Source organism: Vombatus ursinus, unplaced genomic scaffold (genome assembly GCF_900497805.2).
Source record: "Vombatus ursinus unplaced genomic scaffold, bare-nosed wombat genome assembly UNPS02004337.1, whole genome shotgun sequence".
Classification (NCBI taxonomy): Eukaryota; Metazoa; Chordata; class Mammalia; order Diprotodontia; family Vombatidae; genus Vombatus; species Vombatus ursinus.
The window spans coordinates 583,004-609,678 of NW_020944115.1; the positions used below are offsets into that span (position 1 = coordinate 583,004).

General features: G+C 51.6%; 1 protein-coding gene across 7 annotated transcripts in view; it reads right to left on the reverse strand.

The window, feature by feature from the left end:
* Positions 1–26,675, reverse strand: part of AMOT (angiomotin) — a 61,823-nt gene that overhangs the window by 10,648 nt on the left and 24,500 nt on the right. For all 7 annotated transcript variants that reach the window (XM_027835520.1, XM_027835497.1, XM_027835505.1 and 4 more), the window contains 5 exons: positions 23,672–23,816; positions 21,433–21,525; positions 17,434–17,579; positions 3,158–3,307; positions 2,158–2,348 (listed from right to left, as the gene is read on the reverse strand). In XM_027835520.1, the coding sequence (XP_027691321.1) occupies positions 2,158–2,348; positions 3,158–3,307; positions 17,434–17,579; positions 21,433–21,525; positions 23,672–23,816 (725 nt within the window). The remainder of the gene's footprint in view (positions 1–2,157; positions 2,349–3,157; positions 3,308–17,433; positions 17,580–21,432; positions 21,526–23,671; positions 23,817–26,675) is intronic.

Sequence of the window (26,675 nt, forward strand, 5' to 3'; positions counted from 1 at the left end):
CACACACACACACACACACACACACACACACACACACACATATCATGCAGAGGAATTGGTGCTTCAGATTCTGAGATGACTTACTGTCCTGAGCATACACAAAGAATGTTTTCAAGCCAGAGTTTGGATAAGCCACCACTTAATGTGACAGACAGTTGTCCTTGGGAGTCATGGGACTTGAGTTCAAATCCCAACTTTCCCACTTATTACTTGTGGAACCCTGGGCAAATGTCTTTGCCTCATTTCTCTCCTCTGTAAAGTGAGGGAGTCAGACCAGAGAACCTATAAGGTTTGCAGCTCTAGACCTATGTGAGTTTATCGATGCTGGAGAGACTCAAACATTTCCTGGATGCTAGTGGTAAAAATTAGATGTAAGGTCAAAGGATATGAACAGGCAAAGTCTCAACTACTATAAGACAGAATGCACCAAATACCTAATAATAAGAGAAATGCAATTTGAAACAACCCTGAGGTTTTACCTCACATCCCTCAGACTATAAAAGTTGAGCAAGTTTAAGACAGGTCATTGTTGGAGGGGCTGGGGAAAAACAGGCACTAGAATGCACTTTTTGTAGATGTGTCAATTGCTTCAACCATTCTGGCAAATAATTTGAAATTATACCAGAAAAATCACTAACTTAGTCATACCCTTTGACCCAGAAACACCAGTAAAAGGCACCCCCCCCCCACAAAAGTCAAAGACAGGTTATTTATAGCAGCACTTTTCATGGTAGCAAAGAAAGTGAAGCCAAGTGTCCAGTGATTGGAGGATAGGTCAACAAATTGTACCATAAAGGACAATTTTGTTTTCATCTCTGCACATAATAAGTGTTTAGTAAATGCTTCTTGAATTATTGAATTTGAATTAATTCGCCTATTCCATCCAAGAGACAGACAGACTAACCATGTGGGTGGGGGAATTGGGTCTTCTTTCAGAGGTTTCTAGCTAAGGAGGGACACCTTATCTGCCCGGAGTTGACTGATCTCGACCTTTCACCTATAACCTGCCAAAGGACAACCAATAAGAGAAAAGAAAAAGAAAATTCTCTTCCACTTTTCCCTTCCAAGAGGGTGATGGGCATGTGACTATCAGGCCTGCTCAATTACTTGTAGCTAGGAACATGGCCTTCAAATATCATTTCCCAAAGGGCAAGAATGACCTGTTTGGTGCAGCCCCACAGCATAACTCAGACACTGCTTAGCTATCGAATGGCAATTTGACATTTTGAGAAGACCCAGGCAACTGTTCCCCTCCCTGCCCCCAATGGGCCTGAAGAATTGGAGTAGCCCAGAGAGGGGAGCCAGACAATCTCTTATCTGAGGCCCCTGGCTTTTCTTTGAAGGCTGAGCATGGATTATTCTTGCCTAAAATCCAATTGGTTCTGAATTTCCTCCTGCTCACCCTCTCTGCCCCCTCACAGTCTACAGTGGATATAAGTCAATAAGCATCTCTAGGCCCCTCTGGGTTCTAGGCACTGGAGATACAGAGGGAAAAAGAGCATTCCTGACTCCAAGGAGCAGCTAGGTGGCACAGTGGATAGAGTGCTGGGCTCAGAGTCAGGAGGTCACATCCAGTCTCAGACACTCACTAGCTGTATAACCTCAGGCAAATCACACGACCTCTATTCGTCTCAGTCTCTTCAACTGTAAAATGGGGGTAATAACAGCACCTATCTCCCAGGGTTGTTGTGGGGATCAAATGAGATAATAATTGTAAAGCACTTTGCACAGTGCCTGGTATACCATAGGTGCTTAATTAATGTTTATCCTCCCCCCAATTACACAAAGTAATGAAAAGTAATCTCAAGAGGGTGCAAACACTAACAACTTGGAGGCTCAAGAAAAACCTAAAGTAGAAGGAGGTGCCAGAGCTATGCTAAGGAAGGAAGCTAAGGCTTCTGGGAGGTGGTAGTGAGCACGGAGGGCACTCCAGGTATGAGGCTCAGCCTACACAAAGGCACTGAGGTAGGAAGAAGAATGTCAAGTGGCTTGGAACAGCCAGCAGGCTGCTTTGATGGGAATGAGATTGGAGGCCCAGGATGGATGGCTAACCCAAAGGGGAGGGAATAGGGCACAAACCACCCACTGGAAAATCCTCCTGGCCCTTCCAAGGGCTGCATGGCAGGGGGCGACCCACGGGGTCCCCTCCTTTCTTACCTCTGTGCGGCCACTGTGGCTGCGGTCTCCAACGCAAACTGCCTCATCACCGTCTCCTCCAAGTACTTCTGCTCCCACTTGGTCATGTCGGCCTCCAGAGCCAGGATGCGTTCTTCCTTCTCCCGAAGGAGTTCCATGAGGGCTGAGGCACTATACTCTGAGAGGTTGGTGGCCTGCGAGGTGCTTTGACGCTGATGGCACAAATCCCCCAGATCAGGGCCAGCCCTTGTTTGACAAAGGGCAGGGGCAAGGGCGCCAAAGACTTCCCAAGGCCACCCCACCGAAATGGACCCTCAGAAGAAAAACAGCCTTTGTCACATGCACCAAGACTGAGCTGCAAGGGACCTTCGAGGCCATCTGGCCCAACACCCTTATTTTAGAAGGAGAAACTGAGCCCAGAGAAGGGAAGGCACTTGCCTAAGGCCACACAGGGAGATAGAAATTGGCAGAGGCAGGATTTAAACCCGGATCCTCTGAGTCCAGATCTAGAACTCTTTCCACCACCACCACCCCCCGCCACTATTCATTGGTATTTCTACTATGGAGAGATAGTGGGCAAACAATGATTGCAGGGAGAGAGGGGTGGTGGGTGTCAGCAGATTTGCGGCCTAGATCCAGCTCTGCCATAATTCACTGTATGACCTTGGGTAAGACCCTTCACCGCTCTGGGCCTCAGTTTGCTTCTCTGCAAAATGAAGGGCTGAAGTCTACATGCACTCAAAGGTCCCTTACAGGTTTCTAGGGGTGGTAGGTAGGTGACACCGGTACTGGGCTCCTTGGAGCTGGTGCCTGAGTATCCATTACTGGGGCCGCTCTGGGCACAGGAAAGCGAGATGGCAGACCCTGGGCTTTTCTCTGCCTTCAGAGAAGCCGCCCACTGGCATGCACTGGGAGTGAGGGAGCATGGCCCAGTAACCCAGATTGTGGGAGGGAAGCTACTCCTCGAGGCCTCGGGTCTCACCTGAAGCAAACCCCCATAGCAGCCCTGGCTCAATCTCACCTGCTGCATACGCAGAGACTCCAGCTCTCTCTCCAGGCGGGCCCGGAGGCGGTTCTCCAGCTGTTCCCGTTTCTCGCAGGCAGCCTGCAGCTGCATCAGAGCCTGCTGCATCTTCTCCACCTTCTCCACATACACTTGTTTCTTCTTAAGCTGAACATGAGGGATGGGAAGGGGCAGGAAGGGAAAAGGCTGGGTTAGCCACCGAGCCCAAGCCAGCCCTGCCTCTGGGATCAAGTAGGCCTCTCCCAGGTGTGCGTGTGTGGGGAAACCATGGCCAGAAACTGCTAGGATGGCTCCCAAGTGTAGATCCACTCCCCAGGAATCCCAGCAGCCCTGTGCTCACCCCCATGTTGCCAGCCCTGGGTCCCTGTATTCAGAGATCCCAGAGATCTGTGTCCCCTCAAGCCTGCCTCCCTCGCAGTATGGCTCAGAAAACCTCAAGGAGAAGTGGGGCAGAAGCAGGGCCCCCAAAGAGGCATGTTTCCCACTTCCTAGTCTGTGAAACAAAGGGCCTTGGCAACCCCCAAATCTATGCTCCTATGAATTCAGCAAATACCAGGACAAGAGGCAGCTTTGCTCACCTTAGCTTTCTGGCAAGTTCTTGGGCCAAGAGTTTGAGGGCCTTTCCATTGGGTAGCTCTTCCCTTTACCACATTCCCAGAAACCAGGGCTTGTACCCCATTTTTCATCGCCATTTAGGCCTCTTTCTTACATCTATACTCTGATGACTCCCATATTCTCCATCTCTCTCACATACATACATACATACATACCTCTCCTTCATTCTGTCTCTCCTTCCCTCCCACACACATTTGCACATACCTGTACACACACATGTGCACACACACACACACACACACTCCTCATTTCTCTGGCCTTTTCTTTTTAAGGTTTCCAAGGTGCTCGCATCGCAACAACCCTGAGAGTGTTAACCAGCTATTGCTTTTTTTACAGAAGATTGGCACTTGGGAAGGTGAATGACTTGCCCACAATCACCTAGATTAAGGAGCATCTGCTCAAATCCAGGTCTCCAATCACTTCCACCCAGACTAGGCTGGGCTTTCCCAGGTGCATCTGGCCAGGCTAGGCATTCTGGGAGAGGACGCTCCTGCTTCAGATGCCCCAGCCACAAGGCCTCCTCCATTCAACACAAAAGAAATGCTGAGAAGTTGGGGGAGGGGCAGCTCCTTGCATGGGAGATCTCAAAACCAGAGGGGAAGGTGAGCTCAGTTACTCCCAAGGCTGTTCTGGCCTCCTCCTGAGGAGGTGGGAGGCCCGGCTGAGGCTGCAGGCCCAGGAGGCTGGCTAAGGCAGCCAACTGGCTCCCCAGCACACTGCCTCAGCTTCTCTCAAGTTAACCTGCTCTGTCACGGGATGAGCATGCAGAGCCCAATTGATAACACTGGATACTGATCTCCTATCTTTTGTCCTGAGGCTTTCAAAAAGTTCCCAGGAGGTACAAAACAACATCTTGTATCTAGCGCCTGACTGAAGGAGGCCAAGAAGGCTCAGAGACACAAGATTTGGGGGATGGGGGGAATTCTCGTCTTAGAGCCCTGACACGAAGCACGCCCCCTTCCTTTGAGTCAACAGAGGTGGTACACTACAGGTATGGAATAAAGCAAACATTTTCAGGTACGGCCAATGGATTGATCTCTTCTGTCTAACTGCATGTCTTTATTATGAGGGAGCTTTCAGTGAAGGGAAGTCATTGGGAACTGAGAGCAATATTTTAAATTAGCCAATCTTGTTTTTAAACAGGCCTGTGGGCCTCCCCGCAGGTCCTCGATCCTCACCAAAGAGCCTGCCAAGCCCTTCCTAATGCACACCTTCCCCTTCAAGTTGGAAAAATTTGCCATCAGGTCTCTTGAGAGATTCCCTGCTTAGACACAAATGAGTCCAAAAAGAAGAAAAAAAGGTTCAACAGAAAGAGCCAGCCAAGAAGTCAACGCAAGTTATACTTTCTGATGGGCACTGCATATGCCTATTCAGTGGAAACTGGGCACAAGCTAACCCCTCAATGGTGATGGGTACAGGTGTCAAACTACAAGGAATCCAGGAAGATGGCCTGAATGTGGTAGCGTCTTAAGCAACACTCCACCAGGGACTTACATGGAGGAAGGCGCAGGAGGTTTCCGTACCAGCCTTGGGGCTCAGAAGGACTGGTGAGTCCTCTCCTTAGCTCTATGACTAGTCCCTGTCACTGGGGCCCTGGTTTAATCCAGTCTTGTAAACAAGTTCCAAAGATTTACCAGCCCAGGTGTTTCACACCAACTCAGATTTTTTCTAGGAGGTTCCCCAATAACAACACATACCAGGTACCCCCTCCCCTCTCCTTCCATAAACAGAGGTTCTGTTTGATCAACTGGAAGGGTCCTCAGAGGTCATCCTTCCCAACCCTCCCTCATGTTACAGAGGGGGGAAACTGAGGGCCAGAGAGAGAAGGGCTTTGTCCAAGGTCACAAAGCCAAAACACCCAACACCAGGGACCAAAGACATTCTGTAAACCTATTTGCAAGCCTGCAGGTACTCGGAGAATGCCAATGCACTTAATTGTTGCTATTGGGGTGTGCATGTATGTGATTGTGATGAGATGGGCAAGGGGAGTTCTTCATTCCCCCTCTGCTCCCCCCCACCCCAGGTCCTTGTGAAATGCTCCGAGACTGACCGATTGTTCGGGAGGAGTTGCCACACCCACAGAGAATGCTAACCCTTGTTCCCAAAGGCTTACAGCAGCTAGTCAGGCAATAAACATTTATTAAGCACCTACTATGTGTCAAGCACTATGCTAAATGCTGGAGATACAAAAAGAGGCAAAAGACAGTCCCTTTCCTCAAGGAGCTCATAGTCTAATGGGTGAGATAACAAGCAAATATTTACAAACAAGCTCTCTAACTAGTGGCTAAATAAGAGATAACTACCAGAAGGAAGCCACTAGCATTAAGAGGGGCTGGAAAGGGCTTCCTGTAGAAAATGGGATTTTAGTTGGGACTTATGGGAAGCCAGGAGTTTATACTTAAAGGTAGTTAAATGCAGCCAGCACCCAGGTCTAGCATCCATGGGCAAACGCTACGGCAACTCAGATTTATGATGGAAAAGGCAGTAGCTCTTGGCCATTGAGATTTCTCCATGACCCGTCCTTGTTGGAAAAATAAAATCAAAATCTCTTAGACAAAAGCAGCCCCTGAAAGAGGCAGTCAGCTGGCTACCCTGGCCAGGTCTCCCATCCTCTGGGAAGAAAGAGCAGCAAGAGACCTCAAGGGAGGTTTGACCAGACTGTAAGCTCCATGATGGGTGGCCCCAAATGCTCCTTAATGAGGCTTGGGCAGCCAGTCAGGCAGCCATCCCTCTGGCCCCAGCCCTGCTCGGGTCCCATGTGAAGGGCCGTGGCCGTTTGAAAGCGAGCCCATGGGTGTGCCACATTCTGGGTTGAAGGGCTTGAAGATCGTGCCCCAGTTAAAGCCCTGCTTTAGGACAGGCCCAGTGCTAGGTGCTGGGCATACAAGAAAAAGAGAAACAGCCTGCCTTCAGAGAGCTTCCTCTTTTAGGGGTTGAAGGAAATGGGGAGGTCCAGCCTAGAACTGGAAGGGCTCTCTCACGGCCAAAGGGCTGCACAAGTTGTTCACTGAACCCTGAGCATTCTATCTGCTCGTGCCCAATGAGAGGGAGCCCCCCAAGAAGAAGTCTAGTCTTGCTGTCCAAAGGGCCATGGCGAGGCCCTGGGTTCTAGTGGAGGTTCTGTGACAACTTGGGACCAATCTGTTGCCTGGGCTGGACCTCAGTTTGCTCTGTAAAATTGAGGGGCTGGACTAGATTCCGTAAAAGCACGTGGGCTATGAAGAAATAAGTATAATCTATAGACAAAATAAAGGTGTAGGAATTTGGGGGCAGATCAGGAAAGGCCTCACCTAAGAGGAGCAGAGCAGAACTCTGAAGAAAGAGAGATTTCAAGGGCTGCAGGCAAGGAAGCAGAACATTCCAGGGATGTGGGGGTTAGTCTACGCAAAGTCAAAAAGGTGAGAGCCTAAATGATGTGTAGAAGATAACAGTGGGAATGGAGAGGGAGGGTGGATGATGGGAAATCAGTCTGGAAAGCTAGGTTGGGGCTTATCCAGATGACCTTGAAGTTCCCTTGTGCCTGGGACTTTCCAGGACCCTAAGGCCATTCTCCTCTTTGGGGCTCAGTTTCTTCCTCGGTAGAATCAGGAGGTTGAACTAGATGATCTCAAAACATCCTTCCCGCTGTCCAACTATATTCTACCCCAGCCCCATCCTTGACAGAGCCCTGTGAAGAACTGTTAGAACCCTAGCACCTCCCGACATTCCCAATGGGACTCTGCCATAAGGATGTAGCGGACAGAAAGCCCAGGCTAGGCTCTGCCTCTGACATACTGGCACAGGTCACTCTACCTTTTAGTCCTTGAGACCAAAGGCACCATCAAGTCAAACTCAGGCCATGAAGGGGGGAGCCAGTTTCAAATGTCAAATGGGAATTGTTTAACAAAATAAACACATACTATATTGTAGATAATGTTAATTTGTGGTTTTCTAAGTCAATATGTGGCCACTGGCGTCTGATATCATAGCTCTAGGCAGCTCTTTCTAAGACTAGAGGTAGTAGAGGCTGAGCCTGGGGAGAGGGAGTCTCCCCGTGGCCACCCGAGGCAATCTCAGGCCCAGTCCCTACCCATGCCTGTGTGCATGCATGTACGTGTATATGTGTGTGTGTGTGTGTGACACACATGAGGTGCCTCTTCTCACATCTTCCCCCTTCATGCCAATCTCAATGGACTCTATTTCTTATTTCTCATACCACCCCCTCTACCCTGCCCCCTTGCCTCCATCTTGCTACCGTCCTTAGGATTGTGACCCCTCTGGCAGCTTCTGTCTCTTGTATCTTTAAATCCACATTCCCTCCCCACTGTTCCCTCCCTCTACCTTCAGAGATGAAAAAGTTTCTTCTATCTTTCAAAAAAAAAAAAAAAAAACCCAAACCAACCCCCAACCCCCCACCACTTAGTTCTGCCCACCCCCACTGCCCCCCCCCCAGCTCTCTCCTGAGCCCCCTGCTGCGCCTGGTTCCTCCCCCCCCCACTATTCCCTCTGCCCCCCGCTTCCCCACCCAACTCTCTCCTGAACCCCCTGCCTTCCAGCTCCCCCCTCCACTGCCTCCCCCTTCCCACCTCTCTCCTGAGCCCCCCTGCTATCTGGCTCCTGCCCTCACTGCTCCACTGAAACTGATCTCTGGCCACAACTCAGTAACGGCCTCCTCCATCAGTCCAATGGCATTTTCTCCCTCTTCAATGTCCTCGATCCCTGCCATCCTGGAAAGTCTCTCCCTGCCTTTGGCCTTCTCCTGCCCTCAGCCTCTTCTGCCCCCTCCAGTGGCATGACTTCCTTGGGCCTCTGTCCTCGGCCCCCTTCTCCCTCTGTTTACTCCCACAGAGTGCTGGCATTCCAGAGCACACCTCCTAAATCCCCCTCTCACTTCCTGCTTCTCTTCCTGGCTCCAGTACAGCCAGCCCTCAAACCAGCTGGGGCCCAGCCTTTCACCACAAGGCCTCAAGCCCACTCCGAGACTCTGATCGATCGCTAAAAGCTCACTCTTCCTCTGCAATCATTCTGCCATCTATCCCTCTCTTTTTACTTGAACACAACGATGCAGGCCTCATGAATTCAGGCCTGGACTGTGGCGACAGCCTTCTAGCTGGCCTCCCTGTTTCCAGTCTCCCCTCTACAGGAGGCCAAGGTAATCTTCCCAAAGTCTCCCTTTCCTCCTGTCAACAACCTTTAACCACTTCCCGTTGTATACAAGAGAAAGCCCAAACTCCTCAGCTGGCCACTCAAGGCTCTCCGTAGTCTGACGTTGGCCAATATTTCCCACATTATCCTCATGCTCAAATCAATCCCCCATCTGCTTCAGTGGGCCTAGGCTACACGTTTCTACACCCACATCCCCCTTGACTAACAATGTTGTTAAGTCAATATTTGTTGATCAGAGTTGTTCCCATAAGTACTGTGAATGCCACACCTCCCCAGGGGTTGGGCCCCAAGATCTGGCAACTCTCCCACCATCAGCACCTGATCCCCAATCTGAAGTTGGAGGGGCCCTCAGAGGGCAGCTAGTCCAATCTCCTCATTTTACACTCGAGGGGGAGCCATTTGCCCAAGGCCACACCTACAGCAAACATCAGAGAAAGGATCTGAACTCAGGTCCTTAGAATCAGTGTGCTCTTTCCACCATATTATCCTATCTCCCTTTAAAGCTCAGTGCATGAATGCCAACTGGCTGAAAAAATCACAATCGTGATGCTCATATAGTAGTTTTGAAAAACTCTTTCCATACTCTTTTGAGTCTTGTGATAACCCTATGAGATAGGTGTTGTTAACCCTATTTTACAAAGGAGGAAACTGAGTTACAGAGCAGTGCCTTGGGCAACTCACTTAACTTTTCTAGGCTTCAATGTAAGATGAAATGGTTGAACTGTGTGACTTCCAAAGGCCATTCCCACGCTCCATCTATGACCCTAGGGAAACTGATACTCTGGTGGGCAGAGTGGGCAGAACACTTTCAAAGCTAAGGTTGGGGATGGATGCAGAAGGCAAGAGAAGGCCCAGCACATGGCTAGGCAGACACTCAGAGTCAAGCAGATCTTTCCCCTGCTGGTCTGAAATCAGCAGAAGAGGGTCCCAAACATTTGGCAGCCCTCTGGGCTCCCTTCTGAGTCAGGAAAATTTGATCCCTGCAAATGAACATGTGGTGGTACCTCTTGTCTTCATTTAACAACTGTGAGTGTCTTTCAAACTCAGTGTCCGTGTATGTGTGTGTGTGTGTGTGTGTGCGTGCGCGCATGTGCGCACACAGTGTTTGGAAGGAAGTGCACTCACTCCTGTCCCCTCTTCTGAAACTCCGCTTCTCTTTTTATCACCTAGAGAACAAAGAAACTTGCTAATTGACCTTCTGCGTCTGTTTGCTTGGGCTGAGCACAGGGTCTCGGAAGCCGTTGCAGTGGGATTTCATACCAGCTGCCCAGCTCTGCTCCTGGCTAACACATGCCCTTGAGGAAGACCTCTGGCTGGACCCTCAGTTAAGCTCTATGGAGAGTGAGGGGCTGCTCTAGGGGGTTCCACGGTCCCTTCTAGTTCGAGGCCAGGGGTCTGTGGTGCCATGAATCCCTTTGGCAGTCAGCCTGGTGAAACCCAGGGAACCCTGCTCAGAATTAGGCTTTTAAACAGACACAATCAAATACAAAGGAAACCAATTACGTTGAAATATGGTTGTCAAATTAAAAAGAAAAAGCCAATTTGTAGAACCCCTAATCTGGACCCTAAGATCCAGCTCACCAGGCTGGTGAAGTAGAGAGAACCAGGGTTCAAATTCCACTCAGACCCTTGCTAGCTGTGTGTCCCTGGGCAAGTCCCTTAACCTGAGCGCCAGTTTCTTCCTCTGCCAGATGGGAGTAACACCTCGGAGAGTGACTGCATCACTCCAAGGAGATGAAGCCTGAAAAATTCATTTTGTTGCCTCTTCTCTATCTGTCTTGGCCTGGGAACAATTCAGAAGTGGCCACAAAATGGGGCAAAATTCTCCCAGGCCACAAAGCCCACACTTGCATGTGTCAACTAGTTTCTTTAAGGTGTCACACCCCACTTCTGTGCTGTGGTTTCCACTTTTATCAAATGGGGGCCATGGCTACCTGCCCAGCCCCCTTCCCAAGGTCACGGTAAGGGTTTAATGACCTACCATGGAGGAAAAGGCTTTGTACCAATAGCAGCTCAGTCTGGATAAACTCGATACCTGGATAAACACTCAGGCCACTGTCTGAGGGCATATTCCCTGAGGAACAAGCACACCCCTTTGTTGCAAGGATATTCCGAGGCAGTGTCTGGGAACACAGGCTCCACCAGGGTCCTAGGGCCATTTGCCACTGGTCTGTCTTCCCCCTTTCTCTTATTCCCTTATGGCCACCCCAACCCCATGCACAAAAGCCATTTCTCAGCTGTCCCCAAAGGAGCCCTCAGATGCCCCCCTGCCCCTTTGCAGTCCTCTGGGGAATGCAGTCTTTCAGGAGCCTTCTGCAACCTCAGCTGGGTTTGATTTAGCTCCTGGCTCCAAAAAAAGAGCTCTGCCTAAGTAACCCTGGGAACACTAGCCTGATATTAGTAGAGTGCCTGAGCCCACTGCCAGGACACTGTCCTGCCCTGTCCTTTCCTGTCCTGGCATAGCCTGAAAGAAATCTAGACTGGAGGAGCAATCACCTCGAGGAACTAGCCACCCAAAGACCCAAGAGCTCCTAGGCAGCAGTGAGGAGTCCAGGGGCAGCCCTCAATCTAGGGATTTTAAACAGGTTTTCCAAGACCAGCATCAGAGACAGAAAAGAGAAATCAGTCAGAGACAGCTAACTGCAGCTGTAACTGGTTGGTTGGGTCCAAACCATACCTAGATATTCAAGCCAAACTCCCAAGCCCTGTAAAATGGCTGCTTTGTTTAGCTGAACTCATAAAGCTCTAGGGTTCTTTGAAGGCATTCTAGTTGGTCATTGGACCGAGAGCTATCTATACCTAGAACCTCTTACAAGATCTCTCATAAATCATTATGGGAGGGTCCAAAGAGCACAGCAAGTCAGAAGCACAGGCCATCAGAGTTTTCGAGGGAGGGACTTTAGAGGGCATCCAGTGCAACCCAATGCATCCCTGACCAGGAATCCCCATTCCACCATAGTGGAAGAGACAGGCATCCAGCTCAAGGAGGGCTAGCAAGGACTAGCACTGCTTCCTGAGACAAGTTCATTGTATTTGGAAGAGGAAAAACTTCCTGACTTCCATTAAGAGTTAACATCAGGTCAAAGGCTGTCTCTCCTTTCCCTGGTGCTCCTAGTTCTGCTCTCGAGGGTCAAGCAGGGCAAGGCTGATCTTCTTCCACGTGAGAAAGCTGCTTGGAAAGACTGCAGACAACTATTCCATTCTCCCCAAGTCTTTTCTTCGTCAGGCTAAATGGCCCCAGTGCCTTCACGTGATCTCTCTCTGACTTGACCTTAAGTCCCTCTCTTCATTTTATAGAGGACAAAAATGATGTCCACATAGGGCAATGGACTCAGGACGACATAATATCTGAGCTGGTAGGAGACCTTAACCAATCCAAGCCCTCCATTTTCAAGAGAAAAGCGGAGGCCCTGGCTGGGGCGAGGATTTGCCCAAGAGTATAGAGCTATTGGCTAGGAGTGCCAAGGCTTAAAAAGCTGGGCCTCTTCCCATCTTAGCAAAGGCCGCTTTGGGGAAAGGAAGCACTTGACCATGGCAGGAGTCACCCACCCTCATGGAAATCATGCATCCTCCAAACTAGACTCAAAAGAACCGATACGTAAACAGGGTAGATAGAGCAAGTAGCAGCCAGGGGGTGGAGTAGCAGGTAGGGAGAGCCCCTTTTGGTCTGGCCAGTGAGGAAGGGAACCCCCAAATCCTCAAAGATTCAAGCTTGAATTCAAGTCAATTCAACTCAATTCCCCTCCCCAGCCCCCAACAGCCCAAAAGGCACCAGCTCAGAAAAGGTTAAAGGAGTTCCCTCTGTCCATATTCTCCCTGGCTATCATGCCAGCCTGAATCTGGCTAATGGGAATAGCTGGCACTCTCTGCCAGCCCTCCCACAGTCAGCTCTGTCCTTTCCTGTTGAACTCCGCACACAGTCAAAAGGCCCACCCGCAGCATCTCCCTCTGCGATCCTGCCAAGGCCTTTTTTCCCACCATCCCGGCAACAATTACCCAAGCATCGGCCGGGCCCTGGATCCTCTTGACAGCAGCCGCCGGCCAGAAGCCTGGGCAGCCTGAGCCTTGTGGGCAGAGATGCCAGGCATCTGTTGTATCTCTGCTGCGAGGTTGGCTGGGGGCTGGGAGAGGATTCAAGGGGCTGGTGCCGGGGGGCTATTTGGAAAGGAGAGCACCATGACCACTGCAGAAGACACAGTTCCTTGAAGCTGGGCCTGCATGGGCCCATAGTCCTCTTCATTTATACCGCTATGACCCAAAAGACAAAGCTGAGTCTCGGAAGTCACCAGCTACCCGTGGTACAAGCTACTCACTCGTGGCAAGGCCTGGCTGATAAGGACTCCCAGATAAAATCCCCATGTGTCTTAGCCACAGTACTATGCCACCTCCTCCCCGGGCAAGCGTCCACAGAGGAGGGCTGGCAACAGTCTCTGGACTGGACTCAGGGAGAGGCAACAGAACTATTGTGGAAGGGCTGTGTCAGCCCCTAGCACCGTCCCCTTCTAGGGCTCCATGCCAGTCTTTTGCCTGGAACACAGAGAGTGGGGAGCCTGGTGGGATGAGGAAGAAGGAAGGGGCTTTAGAGAAGGCAGCCTGAGCCTGAGTTCTTAAGTGAGAAAGCCTCCTCCGTGCCTGATGATTTACCCCCCAAAAGAGGCAAAGCTGATGTCACTGGGCTGGACCCCAAGGTCCCTCACTCCTATCCAGGTGAGCTGCAGCATTGTCTAGCCCTTAACACAATCCTGCAGGAACCTGTGACTTCATGGGGAAGGGCACTGCCTTCCGCCAGAGCTGCTCACTCCCCCTCCCCACATACTCATCCAATGGAGTAGCCGGTCGTGAAGAGGCACTGGAGGAGGTGGGAGTGAACTCTCAGCCCGTCACTACAAGAAGAACCAAGTTGAATGGAAGCTCTCTTGGGGCAGGGATGGCCTCACTTCTGTCTTCTAAGCTCTGGCGCCGGGCTTGGGAAATGTCAACTGCATTGAATCCGATGTAGTTTCTTTGCAGATATTTCCCTGTGTTGCCTTGGGCTCGGGCAGGCCAAACTTATAAGACTTGGAGTTGAAGAAAGTCAATTTTTTGGTGCCTCAGGCCCCCCACAAAACACTGCTTAGTTAAGGTGGAGAGCTAAAAGGCTGTGCCCATCATCTGCCTGAAAGCTCCCATTTTCACTCAGCCCACAAGGCCCCCCATCTCAGATGCCCACGCCCTGAGTCTAATAGCAGTAGTAACAGCTAGCATCGCTATGGCACGTCCAGGTCTGCAGGGAATTCTATGTGTGTTCACTTGATCTGGACTGAGAAAATTGAAGTCGCCCAAGGGTCATGAGCTTGCTCCCTTTGTCCCGAGACCGTCCCTCTCCTCTCCTTTGTCTCTGCTCTTGGCAGAGCTAACCCGTCGCCTTGGGCACTCCACCCTATCCCTTCGGGGAGCCTGTCCCGCCCACTCCTCCTTCCTCATCTGCAATCTCTTCTCTACTGGGTCCTGCCGCTCATGCCTACCAACCGAGCTGCTCAGGGCTCACCATCCTCCCCTTCACTGTTCAGCTAGCTCCTCAGAAGTGAAGTGTCCACCTGCTGCCCCTTTCTTTCCTCCCTAGCCAGAAGACTGGCCTCTGAGGCCCCCATTCCCACGGCACTGCTCCCTCCAGTTGGCATTGCCAATGGCGTCTTCATGGCTAAGCCCTATGGTCTTAGCTCAGTCCTCCTCCTCCCGCTGCTGGATCCTCTCCCCACTGGGCTCTCTCCCAACTCTCTGGTCTGTCTGGATGTCCCTTCACTGGTTCATCTTCCACTTCACACTCCCCAAAAGGTCTCACCACTCTACCCGCCCCACTCTCATCTGCTCTACAGTTACATCCCAGATCTACAGCCTTCAGTGGCTCCCTATTGCCTAGAGGGTAAAATGCAAAGTCCTTGGCCTGGGACTCATTCAAAACTCTCTACAATCTGCCAGCCTTGCAAACTTGGTTTCTCCTACTCCCTTTTACGTTTTTCCCATCATTCCTAAAGCCCCAGGCTGGATCACGGTCAGACTGAGGAGGACTTGTGAGGTGGGGGAGGGTCTCTCTGCCCACTCCCCACCTCTAGCGCTCACCCTACAAAGGTCCTCTGCCCAAACAGGGAAAAGCCAGAGTAGCACCATGGCAGGCCAGCACCCAGCACCCCAAGAAAGCCAGGGCTGACAATGCAGCAAGGACTCCACTCAGGCCAAAAGAATTAGGGTTAGTGTGCAACAGCACCCAGGCGCTGAGGCACCAGGGCACGTGAGGCAGGGGCTGCTTCCCTTATACCGTACAAGGAGAGCAGGCAGCCACCAGCCAAGAGTAGGCCCAGGTCTCATCTGCTGCTAGGCTGGGGGCGGGGGAGAAAGAGGAGCGGCGCCAGGAGAGGGAAGCCAGTTGAATTTCACTAAGCTGTGGTTTCAAGGCTGTACATATGCTAGCGGTCATCAGGTCTGAGAATCTGGAAGAAATTATGGGGCCTCTGAGATTTTGCTGAGTAGGAAGTAAAGCAAAGACAGGATGTAAAACACACACACACACACGCACACGCGCGCGCGCGCGCACACACATGCACACGTACACACGCGCGTGCACACACACACACACACACACACACACACACACACACACACCATAACCCCTTCAGACCTGGGTAGACTCTCCCAGCCAAAAGCTAGCCTTGTCAACTCCACCCTCTTTTACAAGAGAAACTCAAAACTTCTGGACAATTACAGAGACCAGAGGTCCAGCCAAGGAAAGCCATCCTAAGCCAGTTCATGCAGCTGGTAGTCACTGACTAGCATCATTCAGCCAGTACGAGTGGAAGACGGCCTGGGAACAGTGCCAGGAGACTTCAGGTTGAAGCTTCACTGTAGGACCTTGGAAAGGTCCCCTCCCTCCCCTCTCTCGGCCTCCATCTTGTCCTCATTTTGTGAAGCTCTCAAAAGTCCCTCCTGGCTCGGACAGTGGAAGTCTGTTGCCTTGACATCTTGAGGCCCCCTCACGTAAGTGATTACTCTGAGAACTAGGCCACCTCCTGGGAAGGCTATCAGAAACTGTAAGCATGCTACAACCCTGGACAGGCTGAAGCCGGGAACAAAGAAATGATTGCACGAGAATTTTTTCCCGAAGCCAAACCTGTGGGCCCACAGATGCTCACCTTACTCTAGCCTATGGTTCTTTGGCCATGAGCACAGTCCTCTTTGGGACTCTCCCCATGTTTGAGACTGAACCCCCTTCCCTTTCCTTTTGGGGTAGGAAAAGGGGAGGGGAAAAAGGGACTGATGAAGAGAACGGCCCCAGAAGCCAAATCGGAGTAAAGACACAAAAGACCCAAGTGTCCCTGCAGGCCCATCAGTGTGCTGAGGGAGCCCTGTTTTATCTTCCACAGTCTACCCTGTGGCAGGGGGATTCAGGTTCCAGGCATCATACACAAAGATGCCTCAGTCATGTCCAAACCCTGGCCAGGACCCTGGGTCAGACAGGAATTCCAAACACATACAACCTGGAGACACTTCAGCTACCCACATTTCTCTCTACAAAGCAACACTGGCCATCTTTCCCTCCTACCAACTTCCCCTCTCAAGTCCCTTGAACCCCTACTACCAATCACCTCTACCACCAATCACCCCCACCTCTAATCCCATCTGTCCAGGGCATTTCATCAGCAAGGGACTTAGGGTTGTTGGAGCAGTTACCAGCACTAGACCCTGCCTCCCTCCCCAACTCAAAAGGGAAAGCACCGTCTTCCCTCCACACCACAACATTCCAGCCATGTGGCCCAGAGGGTAAGTCCACTGGCAGGGATCAGCCCTTGGGTGCCATCTGGCCCTAGGAATTCTCCACTTTTCCCATCCTCACCCTAACCTGCAGGGTCAAGCCAAGCCACCAGAGGGATGGGCAGACAAGAATTATTCTGACCTTTTGCCTTAGCTCGCCAGGGTCCAGGCCTCTACAACACTTCCAGACTCAATGCCATGCCTCCTCTACTCAGCCCATCATCTCTACCTCCTCCCCACAAGCAACCTGGACTCTGCCCCTGTGTCCCCTGGCTCTGATAGGTGGCCTTTTGCTTTATCTCCACCTCACTTCCTGCTCCAGTCCACATCATGCTGCCATGTGTGAACTCTAACTTCTTACCAGCTCTCCTTTCTAGGTCATATTCCCTCACTAGAATGGAAGGTCCCCGAGGCCAGGGACTGTCTTGCTTTGGGGTATTTGGGTCCCCAGCACTTAGCACAGTGCTATGCCAAGGCACAAAATAAGAGCTCAATAGATGCTTTATCGATCTATCTAACCCAGGACTGGCATAGGGCCAGAAGATGTTCAGTGCATGTACATCTTGTATCCTCAGGCAAAGGGCGAGGTCCATATGTACCTTGATGTCCCTTAGAAGCCTCACAGCCAATGGTACCATCCTCTTGGGAGGTGACCAGGCCCTAAGAGCCATGGACATGGGAGATGGAGTTCCCTGTCTCTTCCTGCCTCCCCCCAGACCAAACTGTACCTCATCTTCCAGCTTCACCACCTTGGCCTGGGCATTGTTCAGGGCCTGATCCCGGATTTCAATATGGCGTCGTTGGTCTTCATTAGTGGAGCGCACAGCTGTCAACTCCATCTCCAGCTTCTCCTTCTCCCGCTGAGTCTCTTTATCTGGCAGGACAAGAAAAAGTCACCACCACCACCACCACCACCACCACCACCACCACCCTGGGCCAGACCCAAGTTCTTGCCTGACCAAACTCACACAACTGGCTCTTGTGACCATTGCTTCTGTTGGGACACCACATTGCACAAAATTGGAGAGAGTTGCCTGGACCAGAGCTCTGGGTCTAGCTGTGAGGCCCTGGTCCAGACACTTCCCTTTTCAGGTCTCAATTTCCTCACTGGGGAAAAGTTCTGCCAACCTCACAGGGTCACAAGGCCTCAATGAGATCAGACATTTTGCAAACCTTAAAGGCCTATAGAAATACGGGCCGCTGCTCTGTCAATAGCACTGTCCTGTGCCATGAAAGGCTAAAGCTGCCAGTGAGAGAGGTTGGCGGCAGAGCGCTGAGAGGTAGAGAAGGTGGCTTAAGGCCGCTGCATCTCACTTCCTTAATGCACAGGAGAAGAGGCAGTGAGCCAAAAGAGGTCATAACCCCTGAGCTGTTACATCTAATAGACCAGTAAATATGATACCCAATAAAATATACTTGAACCCCCAATCCCGCCCTTTCAACTGGAACATTATTTCTGAGCTGTGAGCAAGGCTGAAATTAGGTTTTCCCTGGAGACCAGATGTTGCTGAGTCTGACCGCCCATCCTTTCTCTTCACCCCCCAATCTCTGCATCTGTTTCTCTACTGGGAACGCATTCATCTTTCAAAGGCCTGGTGGCACAATTAGAAGGTACCTTCCTGCCTTCTGAGCAGAGAGGGGGCACCCAGAGCAGGGCTAGAGAAACCCACGACGGCCTCCCTGCCCTGGTTCCCCAACTGGGCTGAATGGGCCAGAGAAACATGAAACAAACAAAAAAACAAAAGAAACAAACATTTCCGGCTTGTGTGCCCAATGCCTCCTCTCATTTTCTGTGGCCTATGGCTCTCACGTGCCAGTTCCCAATGGGCCGAGAGTGGGGTAGGAGGTGGGAAGAGGGTACCAGACTCTGGGTCTTCCATTTAAACCCATACAGGAGCACCTAGACAGCAGATACCCCAACATCTGTTGGGTGAATTCTTTCTCCCATTTGCTCCCCAAACTAGGAGGGAAGAGGACAAGAACACCAGAGTGGTGAGGGAGGGTGCCCCCAGACTGGCCCAAGGTCCTGAAGGAGAAGCAAACAGTCTCTGAGAAAATCAAGCTATCCAAAGGAATGGAGCTTTAGAGGGTTTGACTCCAAAGCCACTAGGACATCATCTGGTCTGCATTTCATTTAGTTAAATGAAAACAGTCGCAACCCATGTTTTAACGATTGAACTGATGTTCAGAATCACTTCTCGTAAATTGATTCAAAATTAGAATGGAAAGCCAAGTCAACACCACTGCCTCCGTCCCTACTTGGCAAGATCTTGCCACCCTTTGAACAAGACTCTCCACCCCCGCCAGCCTGCCCACCTGCCCGCCTGCCCCAGGGGCCAATGACAGCAGCCGAGTCTTTGCCAACTTGTCTCCCAATTTAGCTCCTTGGCCCAATCTTGAAGTGACCATGTTAGGTAGGTAGCTCCGTGATCATTTCCAAGTCTGTTTTATGAGCTCATTTGTGGGTCAAGTGGGGAGACACTCACACACACATACACATACACACACACACACACACACACACACACACACACACACACCCCTGTCCAGGGTGGAAAATTCTTTTGGAGGCACGAGCTATTAGAGCCCTAAGACCTTTTCCAAGCAGGTTAATAAAAACCTGGTGTGAACAGGTGGGAAGCGGGCAGTTGTCTAACTTGAGGTCTGAGCTCAGCTCTTTGGATTCAGGCCCCTATCAAGTTCAGGCTGGCAGGGAGGGCCCTTTGCTTGGGTGCTCAGCATCCTGTGAGGGTTTAATGAGAGCCACAGCCTCGTCCTGTCCTCCCGGAGGGCCCAAACTACTGGCTCAAGGCAGCATGGGCAGAAAGGCAAGACCACCCAGGCGTGGCCCACCTAGGTGGCCTGTCTCTCTTCTCCTCGGCTGCTTCTGACAGAAGGCCAAGACGAGGGGGAGTAGGGATTTGCCCTTCTCCTTCCATACAGCCCTGTCCAGGGAGAGAAGCCAGAGCCCGCTGGTTTTCCAGAGGAGCAGACATAGTGTCCAAAAAAGGGTCCTCCCCTGTGTGCATGCCTGGGTCTGACTGGGCCCTACTCTGACACCCAGAGCTCAGTCCAAACTAGGCTGGCTCATGCTCTGACTCTCTACCCCTGCCTCACCCCCACCAAGGACTCCTACATTCTATGATAAGCCCTCACAAGTCAAGTTCCTTCCCCAATTCCCCAATTCTTCCTTCTTACAAAGAGGTGGCTCCATGTTTCATTAAAGTTTGGCTCTGGGGCAGGATGGGGCTGGTAGAAAGAACACTGGGCAAAGAGTCAGGGGCTCTGGGCTCTCATCTCAGTTCTGCTCTGACTTGCTGTGTGGGACCAGGGGTAACAGGCTAGATGTGGCTAGGCTTGCCCTCTCTCTGGGCCTCAGTTGCCCTCATCTTAAAACAAAGTTAATTCTTGCCCTGTTCACCTCACAGAGCTAGAAGGAACCTTAAATGTCTCTCATTTTGCAGATGAGGAAACTGAGGCCAGAGAGTAAGTAACTTGTCTAAGGGCACATAGCATAGCTAGTAAGTTGTGGAGGTGGTACTGGACTCTAAAGCCGCCATACCTGGAGGCCTCGATTCTCTCCTCCATGTGTCACAATTCCATCAACATGAGACCTTCCCAAGCAGAGGGCGGAACAGAATGTCAGGTACAACCACCCACCTGCCCACCTGCCAACACACTGAGTCAAGCTAAATGCAACAGGCCCTTTATTTTCCATCCTACAACTGCAGGGCTTGAGAGGCACACACTCAGCTGATCCCATTTGTAAAGGAGGCAAACACACCTGGCCAAAAAATGTGTTTTTCGTATCTGGGGACATATCTAGGCAGAAATATGGAAGGGTTCTACACTGCCCCCATGCCCTTTGCTCCAACCCTTTTATCCAGCCAGCAAAGCCAGGCTTCACAAGCCCGCGACATCCTCAGCCCTGGTGGAGGAGAGACTTTGGTCTCCATCAGGGAGCCAGCCTGGACACTGAGCCAGCAACCTCCCGCCTGATGACACCAGACAAACTGCATTCCTTTCAGTAAGATTACCGACAAAGGAATAGGTGACTCCGGGAAGAGGTGACTGTCGGGGTGGGGGGGGATCCCAGCTTTGAAACCAGAGCACAACAGCAGCACAAGAAGAAATCCAGGGCAGCCAGAGCCAAGCCCCAGTGGGCACCCTGGGGAGCATCTGCAGAGAGGGGAGCAGCTGGGGCCACACCGGTGAGCTCTGCCGCCCTTCTGCACCTCCCCCCATGTGATTAAGGCAATTGGAAGGAATTAAGCCTTGCATGGCTGGGTGGAGCCCATTATGGACTCACTGAAAGGAGGGTGAATTCCCTGTTACCAACCAAAGGGCACTTCAGAGACAATGAAAGGCTATTAGGAGGCAGGTCCAGGCTCCTCCTTCCCCAACCACAGGCCAACTCTGGCCCCAGCAGGGCCTGCCTCCAGCCAGGGCAATGCCCTGGCATCATCCAGATGCAGCTCATGGGCCCTCGTTACTGAAAGAGCCCTGCTCAGGGATCCCCACTTGAACAGGACCAGTAGAAGGGGGGAGAGGGGGCAGGAGCCTCATCCCTAAAGTCTTCCCCGGCGACGCCCTCACCCCACCCCTCACTTCCCACCAGAGCTCTAGGCTCTCTAGCCCACATGGCTCTTCTGGTGGCCGGGCCAGTCCGCTTTCAGGCCGCCATGGAGCCCGAGTCCCCGGCACCAGGGGCCCGCTCGCCCACTCACTTTGTGCAAAGAGCTGGGAGATGGTCTTCTGGGTGTCCTCTGAGCCCTCATGCTCCTTCTCAGCAAGCTGCTTGTTGGCTGTCTCCATTCGCTCTGTGGGATTGGAGAGGGTCACTCAGCAGGGACCAGCACACTGGCTTCCGTCCACACAGGATTCTCACCCCTCAGACACAGACCCCGGCCGACGACATTAGCTTGTTCCTTCTTGCCAAACCCCGGAATGGGAGACTAGAAATATACGACCCCAAACCTGAACCCCCAGAGGAAGTTGGCCCAGCAGGGAGAAAGAGGGGAAAGCCATATGACGCCGTCTCCTCCTCCATGTCGTGAAAACAAGCAAGTGCCAGTGGGGTCCCTAGCCTCGGAAGCTCATTCCCAGGGCGGCCCAGAGCCTTTGGAATGCTGGAACTGGCGGCGGCTTGTTCAGCTTGGCCCCAGGGGGCAGAAGCAGCAACAGCAGGGGAAGGTGTGGGGAGCCAAACCCAATCTTCATGGAAGGAAAAACTCGCTGCCAATGAGAACAGTCAAAGGTAATCTGGGCTTCCCAGGGATGAGCCCTGAGCGGGTTCACCTATGAGGGCAGCTTTAGGGGGGTGGATGGCCCCTCATCAGGGGCACTGAAGGCCCTGGTTGGGACTAGATGCCTTCTAAGATGCCTGCCAAAGGCGGGCCTCCCTGTGATTAAAGGGGATGAGTGCCATGGAAGGCAGTTAGAAGAGCCAGGTTCTAATGCCAACTTTGCCACTTACTGTAAAGGCACTTAGCACAGTGCCTGGCACATAGTGGGCACTTAATAGATGTTGACTGATTGATTAAGAGTGACCCTGGGCAAAGTACTTTGCCTTTTCCAGCCTCAGTTTCCTCCTCTGTAAAATGAGGGAGGTTGGCCTGGGTGGTCTCTGAGCTCCTTCCAGCTCTGACCCTGTGAGTCTATGAAAAAGGCTTAGAGATCACACGGCCCAATCCTGCCTCTCCCCAGTTTACAGAGAAGGAAACAAGGCTGGAGAGGGAACCAGGGGCAGAAGTACTGAACTTCAGGGGCTGTGGGATGTCAGGTGAGCTCCCTGGGCCTTGGCGAAATGAGGGGGCTTGGCTGGAGGACCTGTATGGTACCTTCTAGCCTATGACCTCGGAGGCTGAGCTGCCCAGTGGGTACTCAGTTCGTCTGGCTCACAGGGAAGTGGCCCCTGTCCTGTCTCCGGGGCAGCCCTTCAGTGCTTGAGGACAGCTGCTGTGGCTTCCCTACGTTTGCTCTTTTCAGGCTCAAATAATCCCAGGGTCCTCCATCCACCCTCAGGTGACTCGCCTAAGGTGCTCTGTTTTCAAGAAGATGGGATTCTAAGGAGCCCTGGCCTGTGAGTTAGAGGCGAAAGCAGAGAAGGTCTACTAGAGTTACCTGGGGCTAAGCCCTTCCTGTGATCCCCGATTGGGGCAGGCCAGGGAGAGTGGCTGTCTAGAGGTGTGCCAACTTCTGTGACCTCCAAGCAGGGCCCTCCCCAGCAAACCCCCCATTCTTTCACGGAAGAGACAAAAAAGACCATCAGGAACCAGGGGCTGTCCAAGGGGGAAAGCTGCCTGTGCTCCTTAGGAGGGCTGTAGAGCTGGGACGGGCTGCCCCCTTCCCACCGTGTCAGTCTCTGTCTCTCCCCCTTCCCTGTCTCTGTCTCTCTCACACACACACCCCACACACCTGTACACACCCGCGCACACACATGCACCCACACGTGCGCACACACATGCACCCACACGTGCGCACGTGCACATACACTCCACTGGGCAGACAAGAGGGAGGGAGCAGGGGCCCCAAGCAGGAACTGTTCTCTTGTTCTCGTTGGGGCCACCCTGGGAGCAGAGTGTGCTCGTCCAGGTCATTTCTGAGCTCCCTTTACTCAGGGCTGGCTATTTGGGCAGGTTCTCGTCAGCTGGAAAGAAAAGGAGATGCAGCAGAAAGAATTCTGCATTTGGAGTCATGAACCCCAGATTCCCATTCCACTTGTGTGACCTTGGGTAAGTCTCTGTCCGTCTCTGGCCCTCTTCCCCTGTAAAATGGCACGGCATGACTTGATGATTCTGAAGCCCTCTATTTCTCAAGGATGAATCTCACCCCCAGACTTTCATGCCCTAGAATTGACGACCACTGCCAGATGGCCCATATTTCAACTGTCCATGTCCCATTCTTCAGCTCTTTCCCCAAATTCCCCAGTGCTCTGCTGACCCGCCAGCCAGCAGGGAACCTCACCTCGAAGGTCTCGATTAAAGTCATGGAGTCTGCGGATCTCTCCCTCGAGTTTGTTTCTCATGGCCTTCTCTAGGGTCTCCCTCTTGGAAGAGGTCTTCACTAGGTTTTCATAGGCCTCCGAGACACGCTGGATTTCTGTCTCCAGCTAAAAGGGGACCAAAAACAGAACAGAGACTTAGCAATAATGTTTTGGGGCAAGGGACGGAGAAGAATGGGTCAACCTCCAGCTTGATCCCTCAAGGTCTGATACGGGCATTCAGGAAACAAGGGTGAGTGCTAACAATACCACCGCTAGGGCTGTATCCCAAAGAGATCAAAGAAAAGGGAAAAGGACCCACAGGTACAAAAATATTTCGAGCAGCTCTTTCTGTGGTGGCCAAGAATTGGACATCGAGGGGATGCCCATCCATGGGGGAGTGGCTGAACAAGTTGTGGTACATGAATGTAATGGAATGCTATTGTGCCATAAGAAATGATGAGCAGGCAGACTTTAGAAAAACCTGGAAAGACTCACATGAACCGATGCAGAGTGAAATGAGCAGAACCAGGAAAACACTGTACACAGCAATAGCAACATTGTGTGACGATCAACTGTGAATGACTTCGTTATTCTTAGCAACACAATGATTCACGACAATCACTCATGAAGGAGAATGCTATGCTACATCCAGAGAAAGAACTATGGAGTCTGAATGCAGATCGAAGCACGCTTTTTTTTTAAAACATACTTTACTTCTTTCATTTTTTTTGGTTCAAGTTTTCTTCCATAAAAACACTAACATGGAAATATGTTTTACATGATTGCATATGTACAACCTATATCAGACTGCTTACTATTTCAGGGAGAGGAGAGGGGAGGGAGGGAAATATAGAATCTGGAGCTTAAAACTTAAAAAAAATGAATGCTAAAAATTGTTTTTACATGTAATTGGGGAGAAATATTATTTTAAAAAAAGACTAAGTGCCCACCAGGAGAGCTCTCCATTCCAGAGGGTTCAGGGTCAAGGTAAGTTAGGAGTTCACCATGACCTTGGTTTGGCCCAGCTGAAAAAAATGGCCCTAATTTGTCCTACATAGAGAATTCTCAGAGTTGAAAGGGGTCTTAAAGTCTGTCTGGTCAACAAGTTAACAGGCCTTTGTCAAGTGCCTACTATGTGCCGACCACTGGTCCACCCTAAGGAAGGTGGTGAGCTCTCAGTCACCTACACAAGCTAAGGGCTGGCCTATGCATCATGTCATCCCACTTACAGGATCCCTGTCATGAGGGGAGGGGAGCACAGATGACTTTCTCCATTTTACCACAGAAAGACTGAGTGATCTACCTAAGGTCCCACAGCATCCCAGAGTTGAGACCAAAGAGCTTGGCCTTGAGCTCCAGCCACTAGGTTGGGATATTCTTTCAACCCTCAGAAAATGAGATGGAAGCTTCGAAAACAAGTCTGTGTCTTACCTGGAGACATCCAGAGTCCAGATGAAATCAAGGAAGAGAGCCCTGACCTAGCCCCCTCCAGTCAGGTCCTCTGTCCCTTATCAAATTTGGCCCAGTTCAGAACCATTTTCCTTGCCAAGAATCAAGATTCAGTAGAATCAGGGACCCTGGAGGTCTCCACCATACACATAGGACTGTCATGGGTGTATGAAAGAAGACTGGGGCTAGGGAATGGGGAAGGCCCAACCCTCACTGGGGATCTGAGGCTAGACATTCCAAAAGCATTAGAAGCCTTGTGGGGCAGCCAGTGGGGCAGCTAGGTGGCCATGTGGGCTGCTGGCCAGGGACCCACCCAACAAACTACATTGGGCAGTGCATGGGTCCCACGCAAGTATTTCTCCCTTAACCTTTGTTCTCCCTACCTTACCAGCCCTCGAAGTTACAGGACCTGGGTCTGCAACCAACTATTCTCTACCTGAGTGCCCTTAAACAAGTCACGCCCTTCTCTGGGCTCCCTCTTTGTGTAATGAGGGGGCTAGATCGGATTGTCTCGAAGGCCCCCCTCAGCTCTCTGAGCTCTCTATGGCCCCACGATGGGCACAAAAGCATATCTATGCCCACCAAACCCTGATTCCTCCCCCTTGGGCTCCAGGTCAAACTTGGCTCCTTCTACCTTCCCCATGGAGAGCTTGGCCATACCTCTGGAAAAGAGATCGAGAACATGGAAGGAGTCGGGGGTGGAGGAATGGGGGGACATGGGCCCCTGCTTTGGTAACTCCCTGGCACCCCATCGCCAAATGGAAGGCAACCACTCCCTAGCACATTCGCTCTTTACCAACCCCTAGCAGGGTACTAACTTCCTCCTGGAGTCAAGGCGTCTTGGCAGCTCAAGAAAGATGTCAACCATTAACCAGCTCAGCTAACTCAGGAGGCTGACCTGGACACTGTGGCTATAATGGGAGAGGCTGTGGATGGCAACCTCATTAACGTGACTGGCTCCAGTCTCTCTACTGAAGGCCCTGAGGGCCAGCCCCAGGTGGGCTGTTTTTAGGACCCTGATATGGTGTTAAACAACCAGACCCTTGCAACTTCTCCTCTTGAGAGTCTCCTAAGGACATTGGCAGAGAACACCGCCCTGGAGCCTCCCTGCTCACAACACACACACATGAGGCCCTCCTTTCCCAAAGAGTTCACATGGGAGGTAGGGACAGTGAGCCACAGGATAGAGAGGGCTAGAAGTTGGCAAACGCATGGTTCCATTCACTGGCCTCCCTGAGAAGTCAAGAGTCAGGGGGCTTGACTGGTAGAAGTGTTTAAGAGCACTGGGCCTCAGATGCAAAGAGGCTACTGGCCCCAAGTTGTCATCAGTCGCACAGCTTTGGAGAAACTAAGGCTCCTGCCCCTCTATCCCCACCCCCCACATACACCATGTCGCTAAGTTGGGAAGGAGTGGTTGCAGCAGGAAATAGATGCTCCCAGCTTTTAAAAAAAATCATATTAGAACTGGAGCTGCAGGGAAAAGGTCTTGAGAAAACATTTAAGGAATGATATTTCATTTCCCACCACCAAGGCTTT